This window comes from Dipodomys spectabilis, unplaced genomic scaffold (genome assembly GCF_019054845.1).
Source record: "Dipodomys spectabilis isolate Male_0828 unplaced genomic scaffold, ASM1905484v1 ptg000118l, whole genome shotgun sequence".
NCBI lineage: Eukaryota > Metazoa > Chordata > Mammalia > Rodentia > Heteromyidae > Dipodomys > Dipodomys spectabilis.
In genome coordinates, this window is record NW_024870795.1 from 6,601,445 (window position 1) to 6,627,348 (window position 25,904).

Here is a 25,904-nt window from a genome sequence, read left to right on the forward strand (position 1 = left end):
TTCAGATAGTTTTTCATAGTTTAAGGATTCATGTTGTCATTTTTATTATTTAGATAATCTATAAATGCTTAGACTATTCAGAGAGGTGGTGGCTTTCAGGAACATTCATTCATATTCTCTCTCTCTCTCTCTCTCTCTCTCCTGGACCAGAGCAGCCAACCATCAAGGCATGAGTCCAAAGGGCATGAATTCTTAGGGCTTAGACCAGAGTGGGATGATGGGAAGGTATCTAATAATAAGAGGAAAGTGAGGGAAGGGAAATAGTGGTTTATAAATAACTAGACAAGGTATGAACATTTGTGGGGACAGAAGGGGACAGACACGAGACACGGAGGGGCTTTAAGACATGTCAGGGTGAGTGAGATGAGCTCTGAGCATCCATTCCTCCATCTGTGAAATGAGTGGGGTACCCTAGATTTAGGAGTGGGGCCTGGGTGGGAAGGGGAGAAACGGTACTTGGGGTCAGAGTAAGTGAGCAATGAGATCCTAGCCCCCATTTGCCCCTTCTCTAAAAGAGGGTTGCCCTAGCTGGCATCAGAGCTTCAGCCCCCCCATAGGCCAATACTCTACAGGGTATTAAGCCTGGGTTTGGGGACCAGAGCCCTGGGGACTGCAAAGGCCGGTGGGCACCCACAGAGACGGGGCTATGTTTGGTCTCCAGGTTGATACTGTGGCTCTGTGGAGGTAAAATAATCTTCCAGGAAAGACTGCAGGTACTCGAAGGTGGGCCTCTCCTCTGGGTCCAGACGCCAGGTCTGTTCCATGACTTCGTACAAGGACACTGGGCAGCCTGGGGGGCAGGGCATGTGGTAGCCATGCTCCACCTGCTCCAACACTTCCCGGTTGCTCATGCCTGCGGGGGTAAGACTGTGTTCATCTGGAGGCCTGGCCCCACGCCCCAAAGAACAGTTCCAAGGAAGTCCTTCCCCTGCCAGCAGCACACCTGGGTAGGGGACTCGACCCTTGCTGATGAGTTCCGTGAGCAGGATCCCATAGGACCACACATCCGACTTGATGGTGAATTTCCCATAGAGGGCGGCCTCTGGGGCTGTCCACTTGATGGGGAACTTGGTCCCTGGAAACATGGGAGATGGGAGAGGCAATTGGTGAGGGGGTCTGTTAGAACAGCTGCATTCATAGACTGGGACTTTAGGAATGAGCAAGTGACTCTGAGCAGAGAGACCTCTGGACACTGCAGAGAGGACAGGGTGTCCTGCTACCCGCACAGTGCACACCATAGTGCAGCGCGCTTTCTAAATATTATGAGATTTCTCCAACAAGAACACTTAAGATGTATCTAGTGTTTACTATATCCCCCCCCTTCTTCTAATGCCCGGACCAAACTCAGTACCTCCTATGCCCTAGGCAAATGAGTTTCCATTAAGCCATAACCCCAAACCCAGGACTGCCTTATTTATTTACTTATTTTCATTAATCAGCTAATTAGTTAATTTGTTTCTCTGCCAGTACTGGGGCTCAAACTCTTGCTTGACTTGTTTTGCTCAAGGCTGAGGCCCTACCACTTCAGCCACAGTTTCACTTCTGGGCTTTTTGCTGGACATAAGAATCTTACAGGGGGGCTGGGAAGGTGGCTCAGTGGTAGAGTGCTTGCCTTGCATGCCTGAGGCCCTGGGTTTGATTTCCTCAGCACCACATAAGCAAAAAAGAAAAAAAGCCAGAAGTGGCGCTGTGGCTCAAATGGTAGAGCGCTAGCCTTGAGCTGAAGAGCTGAGGGACAGCGCCCAGGCCCAGAGTTCAGGCCCCATGACTGGACTCCCCCCCCAAAAAAAGAATCTTACAGGGCTGGGAAGGTGGCTCAGTGGTAGAGCGCTTGCCTTGCATGCTTGAGGCCCTGAGTTCGATTCCTCAGCACCACATAAGTAGAAAAAAAAGCCGGAAGTGGCGCTCAAGTGGTAGAGCACTATCCTTGAGCTGAAAGGCTGAGGGACAGCGCCCAGGCCCAGAGTTCAGGCCCCACGACTGGACCCAAAAAAGAATCTTACAGACTTTTCTTCCTGGGATACCAGTTTCCTGAGTAGCTAGTGTTACAGGCATGAACCTCGAGTGCCAAGTACTGTTTTAGGTCATATAGATGCATCAACTCATTAAACCCTCTCCAAAAGCTTTTGGAGTAAATACTGTGTTTGACCTCATTTTGTTTTGCTTTGTTTTTGCCAGTCTGGGGCTTGAACTCAGGGCCTGGGCACTGACCCTGAGCCCAAGCTTCTTTTGCTCAAGGCTGGCACTCTACCACTTGAGCCACAGTGCCACTTCTGGCTTTTTCTGTTTATGTGATACTGAGGAATTGAACCCAGGGCTTCATGCATGCTAGGCAAGCACTCTACCACTAAGCCACATTCCCAGCCCGACTGACCTCATCTTACAGGGGTCGGGGGAGGCATTAAGTAAGCACTTTGCCTTGCCTACACAGCCAAATAGCTGGGATTCATTCTGGGTCTTCCACACTGTTACACCCTGGTACCTCACACTGGAGAGCAGTGCCCAGTACCTAGTAGGTATGTGGTAAGTATCTATGGACCTACTGTGTAAATATTTTCATTTTACAGACCAGAAATTGTAACTCACAGAAGTTGGGTAAGTCACTCACAACACATGACTGGTAAATGGCTAAGCTAGGATTTGAACCCACCACTGGTTCTGACACACCTCAGGATAGTGATGACTGGGCTAAGAGTGGGGAAGAGCTTCTGAAGATGTGACCCACAGCAGCCCCTTGGAGCTTTGTAATCTGTAAAGTTAGGGTGAGGAAGGTCACCTTGTTGGGGGTTGTACTCCTCATCCTCAATGAGGCGAGCTAGCCCAAAGTCAGCGATCTTGCACACCAGCCATTCTCCAACCAGGATGTTAGCTGCCCTCAAGTCTCGGTGAATGTAGTTCATACGCTCCATGTAGGCCATGCCTTCAGCTACCTGGAGGCAGGAGAGGTTTAAGAGACATGGAGTTCCAACAGTAGTATAGCCTGTGTGAGGATGAGGGACCCCTTGAAAAGTCCACACTCCGGTTGGGGATGCCAAAGCTCCCTCAGAGTGACTATGCCCCTGGTCTCATAACTGATGTGGGCCGGCCACACTTCTAGGTGGTTGAGGGCACCGGGATTTGTGGGAGGACAAAAGGAGAGAGGTCTAGGAGATGAAGGCTGCTGGCTCAGTTTACCTGGGCTGCCATGTCCACCAATTGGGGCAGTTTCAACACCTGGCCCTCTGCATTCTTGAGAAATTCCAGCATGCTACCTGGGGAAGAAGAAGCTTGTAAATCAGCAGCGAGACTTCCTAGATTCCTAAGAGAACAGCCCTGTCTCCCCAGACTAACCTTGATCCTGTACTTCTAAGTTATCCTGGCCCGGTCTTGCCTTCCCACCTAGATCTCACCCCCTCTCAGGATCCTGCCGGGATGTCCAACTCCTTTCTATCTCACCCATGCTCTGACCACATCTTTAGTTTTTGCCTGTGCCCCCTGGATATACCAAGGGGTATTTGCCAAAGGGAATTTGCCAGAGACTCTCCCTCACCCCAGACCCTGCTTGAGTTTATGTAAGCTAGTCAACCCAGAGTACAGGCTCTGCCCCGCCCCAGGCCCCAACTCTCCCTGCCCCAGCTGTCCTGGCCCCACCCTCCCTGTCCTGGCCCCGCCCCCTGCCCCCAGCGGTCTTGGCTCCTCCTCTCTGTCCTGGCCCCACCCCTCCCTCTGTCTTGGCCCCGCCCCTCCCTATCCCTCCTAGTGTTGACACACTCCAGCCCCTCCCCTGGGCTCGGCCTATGGCTCATAAACCCTCCCCGGTGGCAGCCTTAATTCCCTCCCAATTCCACCTGCCCAGACCCCCGCCCTCACCGTGACACATGAACTCCGTGACGATGTAGATGGGCTCTTCCGACACCACAGCGTACAGCTGCACCAGTTTGTCATGTCGCAGCAGCTTCATGATCTGCGCCTCCTCCAGGAAGGCCTTCGGGGACATGGTGCCTGGCTTCAGCGTCTTCACCGCCACCTTGGTGCTACCGTTCCACGTGCCTGCCCGGCAGCCAGGGGCTCATCAAGCCCAGCCCCGCCTCCTCCCTCCCTTGCCCTGGCTCCCGGGACCCCCATACCCAGCCACACGTCCCCGAAGCAGCCGGTGCCCAGCCTGCGCTGGAGTATGATGGAGCTGCGGCTGATCTCCCAGGCGTCCTTGGCTAGGCCCAGCGTCTGAGGCTTCATGGTGGTGCAGGCTGCGGTGAGCAGGTAACACAGCCCGTCGTTCACCTCTGGGGGGTGATGGAGGGAGGGAGGTCATAGATGGACTTTTGGCCCATTCCTTTTAACCTAGCACTAGACCCTGGAGATCTAACTGGACCCTAGATGAGGTCACAGGGCAAGACGGAAGGTAATCAGCCTTCTTCGTGCGTGAACGTGTGGGTGCTCAAGGCAAGGGGTAGTACCCAGGGGGAGAGAGGAGCCCTTTATGGTGTGTTTGTTTGCTGGTACTGGGGTCTGAACTCAGGGCCTCATGCTTGCTCCAAGGCCGCTCTACCGCTTGAGTCCACTTGAGTCACGCCTCCAGCCTAGCTTTTCTTTTCTATTTGTTTTTGTTTTTTGTCAGGGGCTTGAACTCAAGGCCTGGGCACTGTCTTTAAGCTTCTTTTGCTTTAAGCTTCTTTTGCTCAAGGCTAGAACTCCACCAATTGAGCCACAGAGTCACTTCCGACTTCTGTTTATGTGGTACTGAGGAATTGAACCCAGGGCTTCATGCATCCTAACTAAGCACTCTACCACTAAGCCACATTCCCAGTCCTAGCTTTTCTTTTTCTTTCTTTCTTTTTTTTTCTTTTTTCTTTTCTTTTTTTTTTTTTTGGGTTGGTCCTGGGGTTTGAACTCTGGGCGCTGTCCCTGAGCCCTTTTTGCTGAAGTCTAGCACTCTACCACTTGAGACTTGAGCCATAGCACCATTTCTGGCTTTTTCTGTGATTAACTGGAGTTAAGAGTCTCACGGACCTTCCTGCCCAGGCTGGCTTCAAACCTCAATCTTCAGGTCTCAGACTCCTGAGTAGCTAAGATTATAAAAGTGAGACATTGATGCCCTGCTCCAGAATAGCTTTTCTCTGTTTATTTTGGAGATGAAGTCTGCCCAGGATGGCTTTGAACCTTGATATTCAGCCACCTGAGTAGCTAGGAATCTCAGAGGATAAAGTAAGGTTCTGACAGGTGGAACAAGGATTGGGGGTTAGAAGCAAAGCTGTAAACACAAGACCCCCTCTCCTCCCTCTCCCTCTCTCTTTCTCCCATTCTTTTCCTCTCTCCCTCTTCCTCTCCCCCTTTCCTCTTTCTCTCTTTCCTCCCTCCCCCTTTCCCTCTCTCTCTCTCTCTCCCCCCTCTTTTGTCAGTTCTGGGGCTTGAACTCAGGGCCTGGGCATTGTCCCTGAGCTTCTTTTGCTCAAAGCTAGCATTTAACCACTTGATCCACAGTGTCAATTCCAGCTTTTTATGTTTATGTAGTACTGAGGAACCGAACCCAGGGCTTCTCACATGCTAGGCAAACATTATACCACTAAGCCACATTCCCAGGCCAAGGCCCTCCCTTCCCTCCCTCCCTCCCAACCTCTCTTCTTCCCTCCCTCCTTCCCCCTCTTCCTTCCTTCCTTTCTTCCTTCCTTCCTTCCTTTCTTTCTTTCTTTCTTTTCTTCTTTTTCTCTTTTTGGTCAGTCATGAGGCTTGAACTCTGGGCCTGAGTGCTGTCCCTGAGCTCTTCAGCTTAAGGCTAGCACTTGAGCCACAGCGCCACTTCTGGTTTTCTGGTGGTTTATTGGAAGTAAGAGTTTCATGGACTTTCCTGCCCGGGCTGGCTTTGAACCGTGATCCTCAGATCTCAGCCTCCTGAGTGGCTAGGATTTTTATTTTTTTTTATTTTTTTGTTTTTGGGTCCAGTCATGGGGCCTGAATACTGGGCCTGGGCACTGTCCCTCAGCTCTTCAGCTCAAGGCTAGCGCTCTACCATTTAAGCCACAGCGCCACTTCCGGCTTTTTTCTTTTTGCTTATGTGGTGCTGAGGAATCGAACCTAGGGCCTCATGCATGCAAGGCAAGTGCTCTACCACTGAGCCACCTTCCCAGCCCCATGAGTGGCTAGGATTATAGGTGTGAGCCACCGGTGCCCGGCTAGGCCCTCTCCTTTCTATGGATATCATCCTTGACCTAACTATTCAAGGTGGAACTAATCAACCCCACAGCCAGGCTATCCAGGGAAGCCCATACCTTCCTGCCCTGCTTCAGAATCATCTGCTCCTGTGTACACACTGCCTCCGATTTGATCTGGTGATGACCACCTCGCTCCCAGATCATGGCCACTGCTTCTTTTTTTTTTTTTTTCCAATCTCAACTCTAGATGTTTGCGTTATTTCTTTTTTTTTTTTTTTTTTATTGTAAAGCTACTATACAGAGGGTTACAGTTACATGAGTGAGGTAATGAGTACACTTCCTCGTGAACATTGTTACCCCCTCCATTGTTTTCCCCCTACCATCCCCTCCCTCCCTCCCTTCCCCGAGGTTCTTTTTTTTTTTTTTTGATTGTGATTAAATGATTACATAATTTCAAAGTCACAAGTTCATTCTAACTTCCCTGGAGCAAATTGTCTACCACAGTCTGTAATATATAACAGTGTTCACATGTTATATACCATATTTGTGATCAGCAGCATGGGGATATTTAGTAGTGGTTCAACCAGATGAGCAGGAATTCTTTGTTTTGTCCTGTTAGTTTTGTCGTATCACCTAACCTTTTGGATTTAGCATCCACTTATCAGGGAGACCATGTACCGTTGGCCACTGCTTCTTAATAGATCCTCATTCTGCCTCGCCACCTGGTATCCAAGGTCCACCCAACACGACAGTTTCTCACTGAAGTGCAGCCCAGCCCCTTCCACAGGCTCAGGCCTCCGAGCAAGAATTAAGCCCATTCCCCACCTAGACATTAGGAGGCGCTACTTGGCCATGAGTGGTTTCACACCCATGAAGGATCTCAGCATGGAAACCTCCTCCATCATTGGGTTGTAGTATTGGCCTGGCCACTCCTACTTCTGGGCTTTTGTCTACCCATGGCCATGCATCATTGCCTTGGCTCCCACTTCCAAAGCACCAGCTCACCCATGTAGTGCCGCACCAGCTCCTGCACGGAATCGAACTGTGCCCTCGTGGTGATGTAGTAGCCACCCGTGTCCAGTTTGCGAATCTTGTAATGCTTTATGTGATCTCCTCTGGTCTGGTCCCAGTCACGGATGGACAGGGAGTAGGCACCTGAGAGGAAGGGTCACTTAGGAACTGTTCAACACCTCTCTACCCTGTTAGGGAACAGAAAGAGGCCCCAAAGGCTGGAGACTCTAAAGTTTGAGGTCCACATCTGTAGAACCCAGAGCCGCCCTAGCTCAGCCGGCCTAGCCCTGCCCCTCCACCTGATCCCAGTCTCTACTGACCAGAATGTCTGGGCTTCCTGGGTCAGTAACACTTAGTGCTGCGCCCACCTTTAGTGGTCTCACTCTCCCGAATGAGAAAGGCGCCTTGCGGGTTGCCTGGTGAGAGCAGCTGCCTCTCTGCATCCTTCCTCCCGATCTTTCCAAAGTACCACCTGTTAGCAAGGACAGGCAAGAGTCAAGTATGCTCCCTTAAACCCCAACTCCACCTCCTGAGCAGTCACGCCACAAGCCAAGACTCAATGTCCTCATCTATAAAACGGAGCCCATAGCCAGGCACTGATGGCTCACGCTTGTAATCCTAGCTACTCAGGAGGCTGAGATCTAAGGACCGCGATTCAAAGCCAGCCCAGGCAGGAAAGTCCGTGAGACTCTTATCTCCAATAAACCACCAGAAAACCGGAAGTGGCGCTGTGACTCAAGTGGTAGAGTGCTGGCCATGAGCTGAAGAGCTGAGGGACAGCACCCAAGCCCAGAGTTCAAGCCCCATGACCAAAGGGAAAAAAAATGGGGTTCATATACCTAGACCTGAGGATCCCAGAAAATGGGAGCAGAAAATGTCTGACACAGTGGGTTGCCTAATAATGGTTAGGGGTCTCAAATTAGAATTGCTAAAAACCCAGGCATAGTGGTGCATGTCTGTAATTCCAGCACTCAGGAGTCTGAGACAGGAAGACTGAGAGTTCAAGGCCAGCCTGGGCTACATAACTGAGACCCTGTGTCAAAAAATAACAACCAGAAAGATAGCTGTTGGACACCAGAGGCTCACCTCTGTAATCCTACTGAGGAAGTTGAGATCTGAGAGTTACAGTACAAAGCTAGCCTGTGCAGGAAAATCCATGAGACTCTGCTCGCCAATTAGCCAGAAAAAAAAAAGCTGGAAATGGAGCTGTGGCTCAAGTGGTAGAGGGCTTGGCCTTGAGCGAAAAAGCTAAGGGAGACCACAAGGCCCTGAGTTCAACCCTCAGCCCTGGCATAAAAACAAATGCTCTAAGCCCGGCGCTGGTGGCTCATGCCTGTAATGTAATCCTAACTATTCAGGAGACTGAACTCTGAGGATCACAGTTCATAGCCAGCCTGTGCAGGAAAGTCTGTGTGAGACTCTTATCTCCAATTAACCACCAGAAAAAATGGAAGTGGAGCTGTGGCTCAAAGTGGTAGAGTGCTAGCCCTGAGCAAAAGAGCTCAGGGACAGCATCCAGGCCCTGAGTTCAAGCCCCGTGACCAACAAACAAAAAAAACCACATTCTTGAACCCAGTCACTAGTGAGCTCATCGCGGTGTCATGAGTCTCAGTCCATCTCTCAGCAGCTCTCTCCACACACTCATTACAGATAAGGAGCTTACAGCTGGGAAGGGGAAGTGACTTGCCTGTGAGTCTGGCTGACTGTTTCACCTGACCTTGTCAGCCACTCATCCTAGGCTTTTCCCCACCACCCAGATCCCTCTCCCACCCTTAGCCCCAGAGTCCTTCCTGTGGCTTCCAGAGCGAGCCGTCTTGCTTCTCTTCCTCTCATTCTGACTGTTCCAGCCCTGGCAGTGTCTGCCACTTTCCACCCACTCCCTCTCTCTCTCTCCCACGTGGGTGTTGTCCTGAGTCTCAATTTTAACCTCAGCCCCTACCCACTCCTTTTTTTTTTTTCCCCTCTTGGCAATTCTTTCTGGGGTTGAATTGTAACCCTTTACCAACTGGGAAAGTCCATTGGCAGAGTTAAAGTGACTGCAGGTGCTATGGAAGGTTCATCTGATCACTAAATAGGATTGGGACCGTTTGAGCTGAATTAAAAAGGAGCTTGGTTTTCCCATCAAGGGAGGTTAAAGTTTCAGTGGACTCTGACACAATCTGTCTTCACCTGGGCACGTGGCATAGTTTGGGGAAGAAGGGAAGACATTGAGAAGAATGTGAAAGGCCAGTGCTCTGCCCACACCTATACCAGGACAAGTCAGGATCAGCTGATCATTTCTCTGCACATGTATTCATTGAGTTCTCATAACCAGGTTGGGAGGTAGGAACTGTTCTCATGCTACTAAGCAGAAGAGGAATTTGAGCTTCTGAATAGTTAAGCATCTTCTGAGGCCATTGTGATACCCGAGTAGAACCCCAAGCTGTCTGTGCTGAGACCCAGCACTGTCCCTCACGCCTCCTTTCCCTCAGCCACCTACCCATGAACCTCCTGAGACTACGGGCTCACACTCTGTGTTCTGGACCCTGCCTGTTTCCCTCTGCTCCGGGGATCCCCAACCCACAAGCAGCTCCTCCCTTCCTCAGAGGACAGGTCCCACTGCCATCTTGCCATCTTGCCCTTGGCATCTACCCATCCATCTGTCCATCTGGCTGTCTTCTCACCTCCACTTCACTGAGAAATGCACTTCACACTCGGGTTCTACTTCCTCCCTCTCTCCCACTCTCTCGCAAGCTCTGCTGTCTTTCTTCTTTTCAACAAGGTCACCCCATTGCCAAGTCTAATGACAGCCTCTGACCCGCCCGCCCCTGAAATTTCCTTTCACCTCTCTTCTCCTTGGCTCTTCTGTACTGGCTTGGCCTGGTTTTCCTGCCTTCTCCAATGTCTCTTCCTTTTGGGGAACCCAAGTCCCAATATTTCCCTGACAGTACTACCTGGCAGGGCCACAGTGAAGAAATTAAAGAGCTTTAGTGTCAGGAGCAAGTATGCCTTCCTCTGGGTTAATGCAGCAGTGCCGTGGGCACCATTTGGTCTAAAGGCTGGCAGCCTCCTCTACCTAGGTATTCATCTCCACAAACCTCCATCCAGCAGGCCCACAAAACCCACATGTCTCTACCTGCTCCTGTGTCCCCCCACTATAGCATTTAGCACTGCTACCTACACCCACAAACCCAACAGCAAATCAGTCACCAAATCCTGGGGAGTCCCTTCCTGCAAAGCCTCTTCCATGTTTTGTATGTGTGTATGCCAGTCTTGGGGCTTGAGCTCAGGGCCTGAGCACTGTCCCTGAGCCTTTTTGCTCAAGGCTGGTACTCTAACATTTGATTTTTTTTTTTTGGGGGGGGGGGGTCCGGTTGTGGGTCCTGAACTCTGGGCCTGGGCGCTGTCCCTCAGCTCTTCAGCTCAAGGCTAGCACTCTACCACTTGAGCCACAGCACCACTTCCGGCTTTTTTCTTTTTGTTTATGTGGTGCTGAGGAATCAAACCCAGGGCTTCATGCATGCAAGGCAAGCGCTCTACCACTGAGCCACCTTCCCAGCCCCACTCTAACATTTGAGTTGGCTCAACTTCCAGCTTTTTGGTGGTCAGTTGTAGATAAGAGTCTCATGTATGGGCTGGGACTGTGGCATAGTGGTAAAGTGCTTGCCTAGCATGCATGAAGCCCTGGGTTCAATTCCTCAGTACCACATAAAGAAAAAGTCAGAAGTAGCACTGTGGCTCAAGTGGTAGAGCACTAGCTTTGAGCACAAAGAGGCTTGGAGACAGTGCCCAGGCCCTGAGTTCAAGTGGCAAAAAAGAAGGAAGGAAGGAAGGAAGGAAGGAAGGAAGGAAGGAAGGAAGGAAGGAAGGAAGGAAGGAAGGAAGGAAGGAAGGAAAAGGAAGGAAGGAAGGAAAGAAAATCTGTAAACCCATGTGTCTATAATCCTAACTACTCAGATTTGAGAATTGCCGTTTGAAGTGAGGCCCAGTCAGAAAAGTCTGTGTAACTCTTATTTCTAATTAACCAGCAAAAATCCTGAAGTCAAGGGCTGGGAAGGTGGCTCAGTGGTAAAGTGCTTGCCTTGCATGCATGAGGCCCTGGGTTTGATTCCTCAGCACCACATAAGCAAAAAGCCGGAAGTGGCACTGTGGCTTAAGTGGTAGAGTGCTAGCTTTGAGCTGAAGAGCTGAGGGACAGCACCCAGGCCCTGAGTTCAGGCCCCACAACCAGACCCCCCCCAAAAAAAAAAGTTGAAAAAAATCCTGAAATCAGTCTGGCACTGGGGCTCATGCTGTAATCCTAGCTACACAGTAGGCTGAGGCTGAGATCTGAGGATTGCAGTTCAAAGTCAGCCCAAACAGAAGATTCTTAGTTTGTTTGTTTTTTAGGTCCAGGGGCTTGAACTCAGGGCCTGGGTGCTGTCTCTGAGGTTTGTATTTTTCTCAAGGCTAGCACTCTACACTTTGAGCCACAGCACCACTTCTGGTGTTTTAGTGGTCAATGGGAGATAAGATTCTCATGGACTTTCCTGCCTGGGTTGGCTTCAAACCACAATCCTCAGGTCTCAGCTTCCCTGAGCCGAAGACTCTTATCTCCAATTAACCACCTGAAAACCAGAAGTAGATCTTTGGCTCAAAGTGGTAGAGTGCTAACCCTGAGCAAAAAAAAAAAAAAAAAAGCTCAGTGATAGCGCTCAGGCTTTCAGTTCAAAGCCTAGGACAGACAAAAAAAAAGTGGTTAATTGGAGGTAAGAGTCTCACGGACTTTTCTGCCTGAGCTGGCTATGAACAGTGATCCTCAGATCTCAGCCTCCTGGGTAGCTAGAATGCCACTGGCATCCAGCTGTTATTGCCTCTTTTATTCCCTCCATAACTTCACACATTGAAGGACAAGGAAGGATGCAAGCTCAGCGTAAAGCAGTGACTTAGAAGTGGTCTTGGCATTTAGAACCCAGGGTCCTGTGGATAGGGCAGGCCTCACCCTCCCCCCCCCATCCCCACTTACTCTTCTGCCTGGATGGAGTCCACGGGAGCCACGTAGTTGCTGGGAATGTAGCCACTGTTTCCAGAGCTGAGGGACCGAGCCTCCCACCAGTCTCCTTCACTGCAGGCACATAATGGGGGATGGGGGGGGTGAGTTAGTCAGGGGCAGCTCAAGCCATGGGCACTCTGAAGCTAGCAGGCCACACCGAGGATGGTAAGACTGACCCTGCTAACCCTGACCTTGGACATCTAGCCTGGGGTGGGGGTGGGGGAGCTTTTGTCTGTTCGGTTCTTAAAGAAGGAATAGGGTTGAGAATGTCTGGGCTTCCTGGCTGCTTCCTCTTGCTCTTTGCTCCTCTGCTAGGCTGAGGTTTGGGGAGAAGCAGCAAATAGCTGATGAGGACATTTCTCCCCCACTGAAAACCCCAGAGGGCTATGCCTTTCCTCCTGGATGAAATCTAAATTCCTCAGTGCAGCTGAAAAACCTTCCAGACTCTTCCCCACTCACCTCCATGGCTTCTACTCCATTCTGTATCTCATTCATTTCCTGCAGTGGGACCCAGGGCCTTGCTGTAACACTGACTGAGCCACACTCCCAGCCCAGCCTCCATCCCTCATGGTCCATCCTTACAGACCATTTGTCAATATTCTCATCCTCTCTTTCTTCCTTGGCGATCTAGTCATTTTTCTTATCTCAGCTAAACATCTCCTCCAGGAAGCCTGCCTGTCACCTCCTTCCTGGAGACAAGGCTTAGTGTTCCTTCTGTGCTCACAATTTCCCATCTCATGTAGCAATCAATCAAGCTGATTGTTGGTGTGTTGGTGCTATGAAGCCAGGCAAATGCTTTACCACTGAACCGTGGTCCTCACCCAAGGTTTATGTTGTCATGCAGAGGTGTCCCCAACTTGGCTGGAACTTTCTGAGGACAGGGACCAGGTGGGATGGGACTCTTTTCTGGGCCCAGCTCCCAGATCAGGCCACGCCTCAGTCACTTACTTGTTGTTCAGGATGTGGAACTTCTCGCCTTTGCTGAAGGTCAGGTCATCCTCTGTTCGGGCCTCATAGTCATATAAAGCCACAAACAAGGTCACACCGGCCCCTGCAGAGGCAGGGGTTACTCAGCAAGAGTAAGACACGGCATGGGGCACCAAGAGGGCTGCACCCCTAGGTGCCAGTGCCCCAGCCAGACACCATACCTTCCTGATGCTTCCTGCTTTGGGTTTCCCAGCTTGGCTCCCATGGATTTGAAGCATGGGGTTTCATGCCCTTCTCATGCCGGGGATCCCCTAAGTTGCCTACCCCTCTTTCTCCTGCCCCTTTAAGAAGACTTTCCACTCTATACTTAAGAGGCCAGATGCTTCTTTTACCACCTGCATTGGCCAATGGGAGCCGTCTCAGGTGAGAACAGAGCTCCAGTCCCCTTAGACTGGGGTTCCAGGGTACAAGGGTACACAGTCCCTCAGCCTGTGCAAGTAGAGAGCAGGACTGTGGCGCCCACATCACTCTGGAAGTTTCTAAGGACAAATCCATTCTCCCTGTGCCCCACACTCTCCCAGGGCCCAAGCAACCCCTGCCTCCAGCCCTGTGGACCCACCTGAGATGCCCCTAATGGTGCTTCCGACGAGGGTGGCAGGGCTGGTGAGCTGGGGGGAGAAGTTATTGTAGTTGGGGATGTGGGTGAAGGAGGACGCAGGCCGGGCCTGAGTGGGGTCAGGGCCATAGCGATCTGCAGCCCCGTAGCTCCTGAAGTCCCCCTCCAGGCCGACATCCTCCTTGGGTGCTGACTCTACCTTCTTGCACAACACGCAGCCCATGCCAGGTACCCTGCTGCAGAATGAGAACATGTCTGACTCGAAGGCCTATACCAGGGGCGCCATCCTGAGCACACATGCATTCACTCCAGGGCCTGGACTGGAGTATCCCTCTAGTGAGGGATAAGGCGGGCAGGGCCGCCCTTGAGCCTGCCTCCCAGCTGCCTTCATAGGCTTACAGAGAGTATGTGTCCCCTCAGAGCTGGCCTCTGTGCCCGCTCAGGCTGGTGCTAACATCCTGATATTGCAGTGTTATTTGTTTGTTTGATTGATTGATTGGTGCTGATTCTGGGGCTTGAACTCAGGGCCTGGGCACTGTCCTTTAGCTTTTTTGCTCAAGGCTAGTGTTCTACCACTTGGACCACAGATACGCTTCAGGCTTTTGGTGATTAATTTGATAAGAGTCTCATAAGCCAGGCACTGTAGCTCATGCCTGTAGTCCTACCTACTCAAGAGGCTGAGGTCTGAGGATTGCAGTTTGAAGTCAGCCTGGGCAGGAAAGTCTGTGACTCTTATCTCCAATTAACCACCAGACATAACATCATAGTCCCCACTTCCTAAGGATGTGAACTTCTTTCTGACACTAGTCTGGTTCATGTCACCAGCAATAAACTCGTTTATCTTTTTTTTTTTGTTGTTGTTGTTCATGGGGCTTGAACTCTGAGTTTGGGCGCTGTCCCTCAGCTTTTCAGCTCAAGGCTAGTGCTTTACCACTTGAGCCACAGTGCCACTTCCAGTTTTTTCTGCTTATGTGGTGCTGAGGAATCGAACCCAGGACCTCATGCATGCCAGACAAGCACTCTTCCACTGAGCCACCTTCCCAGTCCCTCCTTTATCCTCTTTAAAAAGTGGTCTTAAGCCGGGCGCTGGTGGCTCACGCCTGTAATCCTAGCTACTCAGGAGGCTGAGATCTGAGGATCTCGGTTCAAAGCCAGCCCAGGCAGGAGAGACCGTGAGACTCCTATCTCCAATAAACCACCAGAAAATCGGAAGTGGCACTGTAGCTCAAGTGGTAGAGCGCTCGCCTTGAGCTGAAGAGCTGAGGGACAGCGCCCAGGCCCAGAGTTCAAGCCCCACGACCGACAAAAAAAAAAAAAAGTGGTCTTAATCTTTGCTGGTCTGTGTTGCTGTAACAATACCAGCACACACACACACACACACACACACACTCAAAGAAGAAATTAATGTGTTTGCTTATATGTGTATATGTATACAGCTTTTGGGTGTGCACACACTGTCTGTATACAGAAGTATGTGCAGATATGTTTGGTTACATGCACACATCTGCAGAATTGTGTGTGTGTGTGCGTGCAGTCTGTGTGGGTAGGTGTGTCTGGTCTGTCTATGACTGTATGCGGTTCTGTGTGGAAGCACGTGTCCTCTGTGCATGTCTGTGTCTGTGTGTCTCTGTGTGCATGTTGGTCCATGTATCCGCGTGGGTCTGTGTATGAGTGTGCGAGCCAGCGCCGTAAGCCTGCACCTGGAGATTCCCTACAGAGGGAGATCAAGGCCATTTCCTGTCGTGGGTCCAGCCTCCGGCCTCTCAAGCTGCCTCATTCTGGCTCCCCCATCCGTTACCTAGCAACAGAGCCCTTGTAGGAGGAGGGGGCTGTGAGGCAGGCATTGTGGGGCGCAGAAAGGCCACCCCACCCCATTTCCTGGCCCTGAAAGCTTCAGTCCTCCCTCACTTCCACTCACCCTGCGGGGCTCTTACTCCTGGGTCAGTGGGATTGCTGCATGGTCCTCAGGAGGGGCAGAAGACCTGAGGCGAGACAGGAGAACAGGGAAGATGAAGGCCTGCCAATGTTCCTGGCAGCCAACTGCCCAGCTCCTGCCCTCTTCAGAACGCCAGAGGCCTGGGCTCCACCAGCACGACTTCTGCCTTCGTTTCCCTTCCTACCACCCTGGCACACTCACACACCTACTCTTGTCCAGGACACACCACCCACACCAGCTGTCTCTCATTCTACCTGACACCAACCCATGAACACACACACACCAGCACACAGCCACACCACACACAACATAAGCTTGCCAGCACACCACACACCCGCACAGCTGGAGAAAGATCCAAGCTCCGCTCTGCAATCGAGCACACACGTACACCTACACCTACTCGTACACTTCCACACTCAGAGTTTTCTGTTTAGGTCCAGGGCCTCAGCTTCTACTACTGGAATCATATTCCCATCCTTTTTTGGTTTGGGGGTTTATATTTTTGCCTGAGGCAAATCTCAAACCAAGCTGCTCCTACTTATGCCTCCCAAGTAGCTGAAACCACAGGTATGAACTCAGAGGCTTGTTAGTTGAGATGAGGTCTCATTAGCTTTTTACCTAAGCTAGCCTTAAATCACAATGCACCCAAATCCACTTCCTTAGTGGCTGGCATTATCGACGGGGCCCACCATGCCCAGCTTTAGATCCATCTCTTGCACGAGATTCCTGTCAGCTCACTCGCAAGCCCCCAGCTACTGTCTCCTAAAACCAAACCCTTTCCTAGCACCCTGCCTCTGAGTCCAGTCTGGATTGGGTAAAGCCCACAAGACCCAGGTCACCTCTGGTGGCAGAATGCAAGTAAACACCTACCTCCAAAGCTTTGCTCCTATCCCCCACAGCAGAGAAAGGCCCAAGTCAGAAGCTGGGGGCCATCATAGCCTCCTGTGATGCTCGCCAGACCAACTAAGCCTTCCCTGACAGCTGAGTTCTCTGAACAACCCAACAGTCAGCTCATTGAGCAAGGGGTCCCCACCTCTCCCCCCCATCAGAAATGCCACCATTGCAACACCCAGAGAGGAACTGGCTGGGGAGAAGGCTGGATTTCCTAAGATGTGCGAGCAATGAAGAATTGTAAGGTGGGGCCAACTCAGCAAACCCCAATTTCCCCCAGAGAGGCCCTTGAAGATCCTGGGGATAGGATCTGGAGGCCCTCCAACTTGCCTTTCTCGGTCCTGGGCCAGTTTCCCTGTGGAGATCCTCCTCTCTCCAGATCCTGTCCTTCTTACTAGCACACTCACCTCTTCCAGGAAGCCTTCCTGGATTGAAAAGCTCTGGTAGCCCTTGGCTGCTTCTGTCATATCAGAGCCAGGACTGGCATCTTAGCCTCACCAGTCAGTCCCTGCTTAGCCGTCACTAGAACTGTCCCCCCATGTGTGTTAGAGCGGGAAGGGGTGACACCCATGTGGCAAACTGTGAAGCGGTCTGTGGTGAGAGGGCTCACCTAAAATAGCCCCTGTTTACTAGGCCTTGCAGACATCTTCACCCCAGAATTCTGGGGGAGGGGGGCGGGAACCAGTGTGTAAAGACCCCAACATGCCAGGATGGTTTGGAACCAGGGGAGAAAAAGGTGGTGGGGATACAGACCCCAGGAAGGAGCTGCGAAGCTTCAGGGAAGGTAAAGGGGAGAGGAAAGCAAGGGTTACAAGGCAAGAGGAAAACTCTAGTCCATCTCAGGAAGACCAGCACACCCCAAACTAGCTCTGAGCTAACTCCCAGATCTGCGCTTGCCAAACCTTACATGCTCTAGGGTATAAGAATGGTCTGAGAGACACATAGCAGGCCACGCAGACAGACGCAAACTGAACCTCTGCAAAGGGACCCACAGCCACCTCCGGCCCTTGTGCGCACGCGGCCTCTCCCTGTAGCCCCTCTAAGTGCTATTGCTGCACTCAGCCCTTTGTCTGGTCCACCTTGTTTTATACAAAAGCCGTATTTTAAAAGCATTGTAATAGCTGGCCGGCCCACGCCTATAATCCTGGCTACTCAAGAGGCCGAGATCTGAGGATCAAAATTTGAAGCCAGGGGCTGGGAAGGTGGCTCAGTGGTAGAGCGCTTGCCTTGCATGCCTGAGGCCCTGGGTTCGATTCCTCAGCACCACATAAGCAGAAAGAAGAAAAAAAAAAAGCCGGAAGTGGTGCTGTGGCTCAACTGGTAGAGTGCTAGCCTTGAGCTGAAGAGCTGAGGGACAGCGCCCAGGCCCAGAGTTCAGGCCCCACAACCGGACCCCCCCACCCCCAAAAAAAAAAAAAAATCCATCCAAAATTTGAAGCCAGCCTAGGCAGGCAAATCCATGAGACTCTTATCTCCACAAGCTGGAAGTGGATGTGTGATCCAAGTGGTAAAGTGCCAGCCTTGAGCAAAGAAGACAAGCGAGAGCCAAGGACCTGGGATCAAGCCCTAGTACCGATGTGCGCACACACACACACACACACACACATCCACACAAGCATATTAATGAGGCAGCTAAGGCCCAGAGAGGCTTAGAAACTTGCCCCAAGTCCCACAGGTGATGTATGTAGCCTGGCACTGAGCCCAGAATCTGAGATGTCTGCCCGGTCTGTTATAGACATGGACAGTTGCTCTGGCGAATGCATAGCCCCTAGTGGGTCACAGATACACAAGGCGCTCCCTTGAGATGGAGCTGCACCCCCCCCCACACACACCTCCACGAGAGCTCTCCTGTACAGAACACAGACATCCAGAACTCTGGGGTCCCCACATAGCCACAATGCTGCCACTTCCAATAACAGCCAAGTGCTCATCGCCACAACAGAGCTCTATCAGCCTCAGGGGAGCTCCAGAGTCTGCAGGCCTAGTGTGGGGGTTGGGTGGGAGACACTGAGCTATGGGCTGGCAGTGTGACCAGCAGGCAGATCTCAGGGCTTGATCAACCTGCAGGCTTGAGAAGACAAAGGCCCCAGAGGGCCCTGACAGTATTCAGAGACGCTCAGAGAGAGGGTGCGACATAGGGTGACCCTCCCCCACCATGGTGTCTGCATGGCCCTAGACAAGGAAGGGCCACATTACATGCCACCGACCATGATCATCAGAGGACAAACAAGAAAGCTAGAACAAGGCAGACACTGAGAGATGCAGATGCTGAGAAAGAGACTGGCAAAGGCAGAGAAACAGAGAAGCAGCATGGTGTGTCAAGAGACTGGTGCTCAGAAAATTAAAGCAGAACCAAAAACACCAAAGCCCTCATTTGCAGCTTTTGCTGATTTCCGTGATATAAATATTCCCATCATGGCTGATTTAATACCCACCTGAATTCCCGAACCAATATCCCTGAGCCAGTGCCAGCTGGAGAAAGCAAGACAGGCAGAGACTGAAGTGCAAGAGAAAGAAGAGCAACAAAAACTGGGTGTGGTGGTGAATGGCTGTAATTCCAGCACTCAGGAGGCAGAGGCAGGAGGACCATGGTTCAAGGCCAGCCTGAACTACATAGTAAGACCCTGCCTCAAAACAAAACCAAGTACTGAGATTTAGCTCATTTAGCTTGTCCAACATATGCAAGGCCCTGGATTTAAGCACAACAAAATAAAAATAAAAACGGGGGAGGGGGAGAAAGGCAGAGATAAAGAGTCAGAGTCAGCTGGGTACTTGTGGCTCATGCCAGTATTCCTAGCTGCTCAGGGGGCTGAGATCTGAGGACTGAGGTTCAAAGCCAGACTAGACAAGAAAGTCCATGAGACTCTTACCTTGATTAACCACCAGAAAACGGGAAGTAGCTCTGTGGCTGGAAGTGGTAGAGCACTAGCTTTGAGCAAAAAAAGCTCAAAGAGGGCCCAGGCCCTCAGTTCAAGCCCCATGACTAAGGGGAAAAAAAAAAAAAAGTAGTCTGAGTCAGAGACAGAGAACTAAAAAGACCAAGAGAAAACAAGAGAGAGAGAAAGAGAAGGAGGGAGGGAGGGAAGGAGAGAGAATATACAGGCTGGAAATCCAGCTTAAGCATTTCATGAAACTAGCCCCCAAGACTCTGTCCTTCCTTTGCTCAGATCTTAAAGTGTTGGACCAATTGTTTCAGAAACCACTGGATTTCCTAGAAGTCTGGGTAGCCATCACAATTACCAAAAATGTCCTGATTTATTCAACATTTGTACAGTGGCTAGATTCATGCCAGTGAATTTCTCTGTGTGATCTCGCTAAGTAGCTTTCTGGAGTAGATTTTATTATTTGTAAATTTTATTTTTAACCCTTATTTGATGGATGAGAAAAAAATGAGGCCCAGAGTTCAGACCAAATATTAACCAGAGTCTGTATTCTGGTCAGGCACTGGTGGCTCACACCTGTAAACCTAGCTACTCAAGAGGCTGAGATCTGATGATCGAAGTTCAAAGCTAGCCTGGGAAGGAAAGTCTGTGAGACTTTTATTTCTAATTAACCACCAAGAATCCAGAAGTGCAGACCCCAAGTTTAAGCCCCAGGACTGGCACACGTGCACACACACACACACTCACACACACTATTGTTTTGAGTAAGGGAATCAAAACCACAATGTCAATCTGGCTCCAAGACCCACTCTCAGCACTGTTCTATTTTGCAGCACTAGTAGGAGCAATAATATGTGTCTCTTTATGAGGGCCCACTGTGTGCTAGACACAGTGCTACATGCTCTAAATCCTAAATTATAGCCCAGAAACAGCAATCTGTCCTGTCTGTCTTTTCTCAGAGGCAGTGAACTTGGCTGCCTGATAAACACTGGAAAGAAAGGCTATCCACAGCATTGTAAACACTGCAGGGACTTATGTCTGTTTATCAGTGTCTTTTTTGTGTGTGTGTGCGTGTGCTGGTGATTGAACCCAGGATCTTGTACATGCTAAGCACGTACTCTACCACTAAGCTACACCCTCAGTCCTAAATAAATCTCTCGAACATCTGGTTGATAGGAATAAGCTCCCAGAGACCCACCAGGGTTCAAATCAGGTTACAGGTATGTGAGCTGTGTGAGATCTAACCCTGGACCACAATACTTTCGGATTTAACATCTACCCAGTGTGGCCCTCCCTAGCTCTGTTCTTTCATTTTTATTTTGTCTTTCAGACAGGGTTTTTGCTATATAGTCCAGGGTGGCTGGAAGCCTGGGATCCTCCTGTTTCAGCCTCCCAAGTGCTGGAATTCCAAGCATGCACCAGCACATCTGGCTTCCCAGCTCTGTCCTTCAACATCTCTGGTCTTGGGTGAGTGACAAGCCGATGCTTTATCTCTGAGCCTCAGTGTTCTCTTCCGTACCTTCTGTGCAGAACAGCTGTGACAGCTTCATGAGATCCAACTCCTGCTCAGTGTGCTTTGGCCATGTAAGGCAGAGAGCCACAAGAGGCAGAGTCGCACGGCCCCAAGGGACATTACTCAGGCCACTTACCTGCCTCCTGGGGAGCAGGGGAGTGACCACCTGAGGTCACACACACCTTGAGGCAGGAGATTCCAAGCCAGGATTCTTTATTCAGGTCCAGAATTCTGTTCCTGGCATTGGGCTGTGTTCTCCAAAGCCTACGCAGCATTTGGACATTCACCCCAACTGGTGAGAATCATTCTTTCTACCCAGCCCCTGGCCATCTGCACCTGTCTTATGACAGCTGGGTACCCAGCAAGGAACAGACTTTCACTCATAATTCCCTGCTCCTATCTCCCCACACCGCCTGGACCTAGGAGCCCCAGACCCAGCTATTGCTTCTCCTGGACTCCACGTGCCAAGGTTATGTTCAAGCTTAGATTCAGACACAGAATGTCTTGTCCACCCCAGCTCCTAGCAAGCATCTAGAGGATCTAAAGACAGATTTGGGTTCAAATTCTTCCCTTGCCTGATGAGTAGCTTGACCCTCTGAGTTCATCCCTCTGAGGTTCCAGTTCTTTGCCTGTGAACGACAGGAATGCAAATCTTCCCTGCAGACTGCTCCTGAGCATCAACTGAGAAGGGCCCAGAAAGCAACAGGCACACAGTAGGTGCTCAGAGAACTTTCACTTCCCTCTGTTCTCAGCGAAGAAGGGAGGGAGGACAGGGAAGGGGGCAGGGCTTGTGAAGAAAGAGAAGTTCTCAGACTAGGCGAGAGGGCCTAGGCTGTCTGGGGATTTCACCAAAAGGGAACTGGGACTTTGGGCAGTGGCAGGAAACCACCGGCCTGCAAGACTTCCGGCTTCTCCCCAGTGCTCTGGGCTGGACAGGAGGGGTGGGGGTGTGGGGCTGGGCTGGAGGGGCAGGAAATAAAGTTAAGGTCTGCAGGCATACACTGCCCCCACCCCCTTTTCTTATCCTAAGCCTGGACTGCGAGCGCCAGTCCCTGCCCATGGCCTTTGAGTCACTCTTTAGGACTGTAGGGCCACACTGAGCTAAGAGCTATAATCTCTTGCCGGAGGCCTCTTCAAACCCACACCAGTTTTTCTTGAGGCTTTGAAATCCAATCTACCTGACCACCCAGGGGCTAAGAAGACATAACTCCACACATAGACCACCAGCTCCTGGTGAGATCACCTCTGACTCTGTCTCTCCTTCATACACACATATACACACACATACTCATGTACTCAAGAATGCCATATTAACTATGCATTCCACATAATCTTGAGGGTGTTAGCTGAGACTTTTTTTTTCCACTTTATGTAAGTAAAGTGGCTTTCTATCTGTCCCTGAAAACCCACCCACTGGTCTCTAAAATGAAGGTCTTAGGCCAAGTGCTGGTGGCTCATGCCTGTAATCTTAGCTATTCAGAAGGCTGAGATCTGAGGATCACAGTTCAAAGCCAACCCAGGCAGGAATCTATGAGACTGCAGCTAACCACCAAAATGTGGTAGAGCACTAGCCTTGAGTGAAAAAGCTCAGGGACAGAGCCCAGTGCCTGAGTTCAAGCCCCAGGGGAGGGGAAAAAAAAAAAAGAGTAGTATCTTTATGTCCACCTGATCTGAGGCCCTAGATCTTCAGGCGAGGGAAGCAATTCCATGGCGTGGTCAGACACAAATTCCCCTCCGAGGTCCTTGGGGATAGGATGAAGGGATTTTTGTCATCCACTTTGGGCCAGGCCAGTTTCCTGTGTATGGAAAGGGCTCTGATTCCTTCCTTTTCCAGCCTGGGATCCCCTACCCAACCTGCCATGGTCTGCCACATGGTCTGGCCATTTCCTTTGCCAGCTCAGCTTCAAGGGGTTGCAAAACACAATCCCCTCCCCCCCAATCAATCCCAAATTCATTCAGTCCCAGCCCAAACTATACTCACAACTTCACCCCACTGGGAGAAAGAAGACATGGCAATAAACTTCTGAGCCTTTTCCAGGCTCTTTTTGCTCTTCTCCAATCCCATCTTCAGAGCGCCACATGACCTTGGCCAGGAAGGAGGTGGAGTCTGGGGCCTTGGCTCTGAGTACCTCTGTGGCAATCAAGGTGGGCATCCAGCCCCATACTAACTCTCAAACCTCCAACTGGGTGTGGCATCCACCACAGGGTAAGGGACAGATCTGAATCCTGCTTATCTCCCAGAATGGACTCTCAATAGATCCACATATATTTTATGTATGTATTTATTTATTTTGGTCAGTCGTGGGACTTGAACTGTCCTTGAGTTCTTCAGCTCAAGGCTAGCGCTCTACCACTTGAGCCCCAGTGCCACTTCCAGTTTTCTAGTAGTTAAATGGAGATAAGAGTCTCACAGAGGGCTGGGAAGATGGCTCAGTGGTAGAGCGCTTGCCTTGCATGCCTGAGGCCCTGGGTTCGATTCCTCAGCACCACATAAGCAAAAAAGAAAAAAGCCGGAAGTGGCGGTGTGGCTCAAGTGGTAGAGCGCTAGCCTTGAGCTGAAGAGCTGAGGGACAGCACCCAGGCCCAGAGTTCAGGCCCCAGGACCGGACCCAAAAAAAAAAAAAAAAAAAAAGAGTCTCACAGACTTTCCTGCCTGGGCTGGCTTTGAACCGTGATCCTCAGATCTCAGCTTCCTGAGTAGCTAGGATTACAGGCGTGAGCCACGTGGGGGGGGGGGACAGACGGGTTCGGGGAGGGGGGGGTTCCCCTTCTTGTTTTGATCCGTCTGGATCAACGGTAATTCAGAACTCCAGCAAAGACGGTTTCCATGAATTGCATGGGTGAGGGATTAATTCTCCCATCGTTCAAGGGGGAAGGGGAGGAGGGGGAGGGGGGGGGGGGGAAGAAAACCCAGAGAAGCCCGGAAACTTGAAGGCAGTCACACAGCAGTGAGCCGGGACGCACCCGGCCCAGGACCCCCGACTCCCGCCCAGGTGCTCCGGCGCCGAGCCGCGTTGCCATGGCCACGGCCCCGCGGGCGTTCCCCGGCACCGGCAGGATTTCCTTCGGGGCGGACTGCAATTCCCGGATCCCGCGGGGAGCTGGGCACGGCCCGGGCCGCGGGGCGGGCGGGCGGCGCACCCCCAGCCTTCCCCAGGAAGCGGGACCCGCGCCTGGAAGGCCTCCCCGCGCGGGTGTGAGCTTCACCCCACTTCTGCCGACTCGGGCTGTGGGGGGGGTCTTCCCGGACCCCCGCGGCCGCGCCCCACCGGGCATCGCCCAGGGATCGTCCTTATGACCCCCGCCCCGTTAGGCCAAACTCCCCACTGCTCCAGCACCCCTCCCCGGTCCCCCCACAGCCTGTCCGCAGGCTTCTCACTTTGGGGGTCCCGTATTCCTCTCCCTCCACCCCGTTTCCTTCCCAGGTTCTAACAACCTCTTCACAGCGTGCCTTGTTTTCCCCATCGCACCCGGGGGACCCTTTTGTTCTACGTCTCCCCTGTTCCTCAGCCTGCTCCCCAAGTGTTAGTAGTTCCACTCTCGAGGTTCCCCTCTAGTTTTCCTCCTAAAGCCCTTTTCAGTGTGGGGGTCCCCTGGCCGCCCTCCCCCGCGCCCGCCCCGCAGGGGTGGGGGGGCGGCCCCACCTGCCTCCCCGCCCCGCCCCCTGCGCCCACCTACCTGGTCCGGGGGGAGCGGGCTCCAGGCGGCCACCTGAGCCGATGTGGGGCAGAGTTGGGGTGCCGCCCCCTCGCCGCCCGCCCCCCTGGGGCTGGGAGGAGGAAGCCACCGCGGACTTGCGATGGCCCGGGCCACAGTGAGAACTGCCAGTCCCGCCCCAGCCCAAGCGGGCCGCGGGGAGGGGCCCCCAGATCCCAGGCCCGCCACTTCCCACCTCCCCTGGAGGGGGGGCGGAATTCGGCTTTGGAGGCCTTCTCTGCACCCCAGCTTCTCCCGCTCACATCATCCCCCCACCAGTGTCCACCAAAGGGCAGATTTCTCACCCCCAGAAGGCCCGCCCTGCAAGTTTAGAATCAGCAGAACAGAGCTCAGGAGGGTCTTTCTGAGTCGGAGACCCCCAACACCTCTGGCTGGTTCCTTTTCCAGCCGGGAAAGCTGGGGGCCAGATCTCCATTCGCCCTACCGAGTTCTCAGAGCTAGTTGGCCTCAGCCTGCTGTCACCAGAGCCACCGTGGACCCTGTCACCATGCCTTGCCTTCCCTCTCCCAGAGGCTGAGACCCCCGCGCCCCTCCCCAACTTAGCTCTCAGCTCCGGCTCGGTTGGGGTCCTGGAACCCCCTGGGTGTGTGGCTTGTGTGGCAGGTGGTGGAGGAGTATGTACAGGGTGGAGTACAAACATGGCAGAGCACCCCTTGGGTGTGGAAACACAGGTCTCTGTCTGGGGCCTGTTGAGGACTCTGGCTTTGGAATCAACAACTTCCACACACAGGCAGGTGTGGTTCTAAGTACCAGGAGGGTGTGTGGGGCTTTGTGTGTGGGCAAGCACCTGTTCAGGAGTGTCACAGTGTCACTGTGGGTGACTAGGAGTAGTGGGTGTGAATAAGAATACTGTTAGGAAAATGGGTGGGGGGAGAGGGAGGGGGAGGAGAGGCCGGGAAGCACAGCAGAGGAAGTACAGGACTCAGGAGGGTGGCTTCACCCTGGCTGGACGGCATTACCTCCCCATGAGCACCCACTGATGTTCTTCAATGAACAATCATTACCTGTCAGGAGCCAGCCTCAGAAACACAGAGATGAAAGAGACTAAACCCACCTTGGAGCCAGCCCAGCCACTAGGGAGGCTGAGAGAGGGTTGCTTGAGCCCAGTGGCTGGAGGTAGCCTGAGTAGTATAGCAAGTCTCCATCTCAAACAACCATCAATACCAAAACAACAACAACAACAAAGCTAGGTATGGTGACACACACGTGTAATCTCAGCAGCGGACTGTAGCAGGAGGATTATTTTAAGCCAGCCTGGACTACACAGTGAGA

At 52.0% G+C, this 25,904-nt stretch overlaps 1 protein-coding gene across 6 annotated transcripts; it reads right to left on the minus strand.

Annotated features, from left to right (window-relative positions):
* Nucleotides 1–9: 9 nt before the first annotated feature.
* On the minus strand, nt 10–24,725 carry Fgr (FGR proto-oncogene, Src family tyrosine kinase). 6 transcript variants are annotated; one of them, XM_042688607.1, is made up of 13 exons: nt 24,594–24,725; nt 15,612–15,675; nt 13,697–13,926; nt 13,099–13,201; nt 12,124–12,222; nt 7,508–7,611; nt 7,134–7,283; nt 4,107–4,262; nt 3,850–4,029; nt 3,175–3,251; nt 2,777–2,930; nt 944–1,075; nt 10–853 (listed from the first exon to the last, which is right to left on the minus strand). In XM_042688607.1, the coding sequence occupies exons 3-13, from the start codon at nt 13,914–13,916 to the stop codon at nt 645–647; spliced, it is 1,584 nt and encodes a 527-aa protein (XP_042544541.1). In that variant the 5' UTR covers nt 13,917–13,926; nt 15,612–15,675; nt 24,594–24,725; the 3' UTR covers nt 10–644. The 6 variants fall into 6 exon arrangements, with proteins under 6 accessions (XP_042544541.1, XP_042544538.1, XP_042544539.1 ...); XM_042688604.1 differs by having other exon boundaries at nt 13,697–13,929; XM_042688605.1 differs by lacking the exon at nt 24,594–24,725 and adding an exon at nt 16,928–17,031 and having other exon boundaries at nt 13,697–13,929.
* Nucleotides 24,726–25,904: the final 1,179 nt, after the last annotated feature.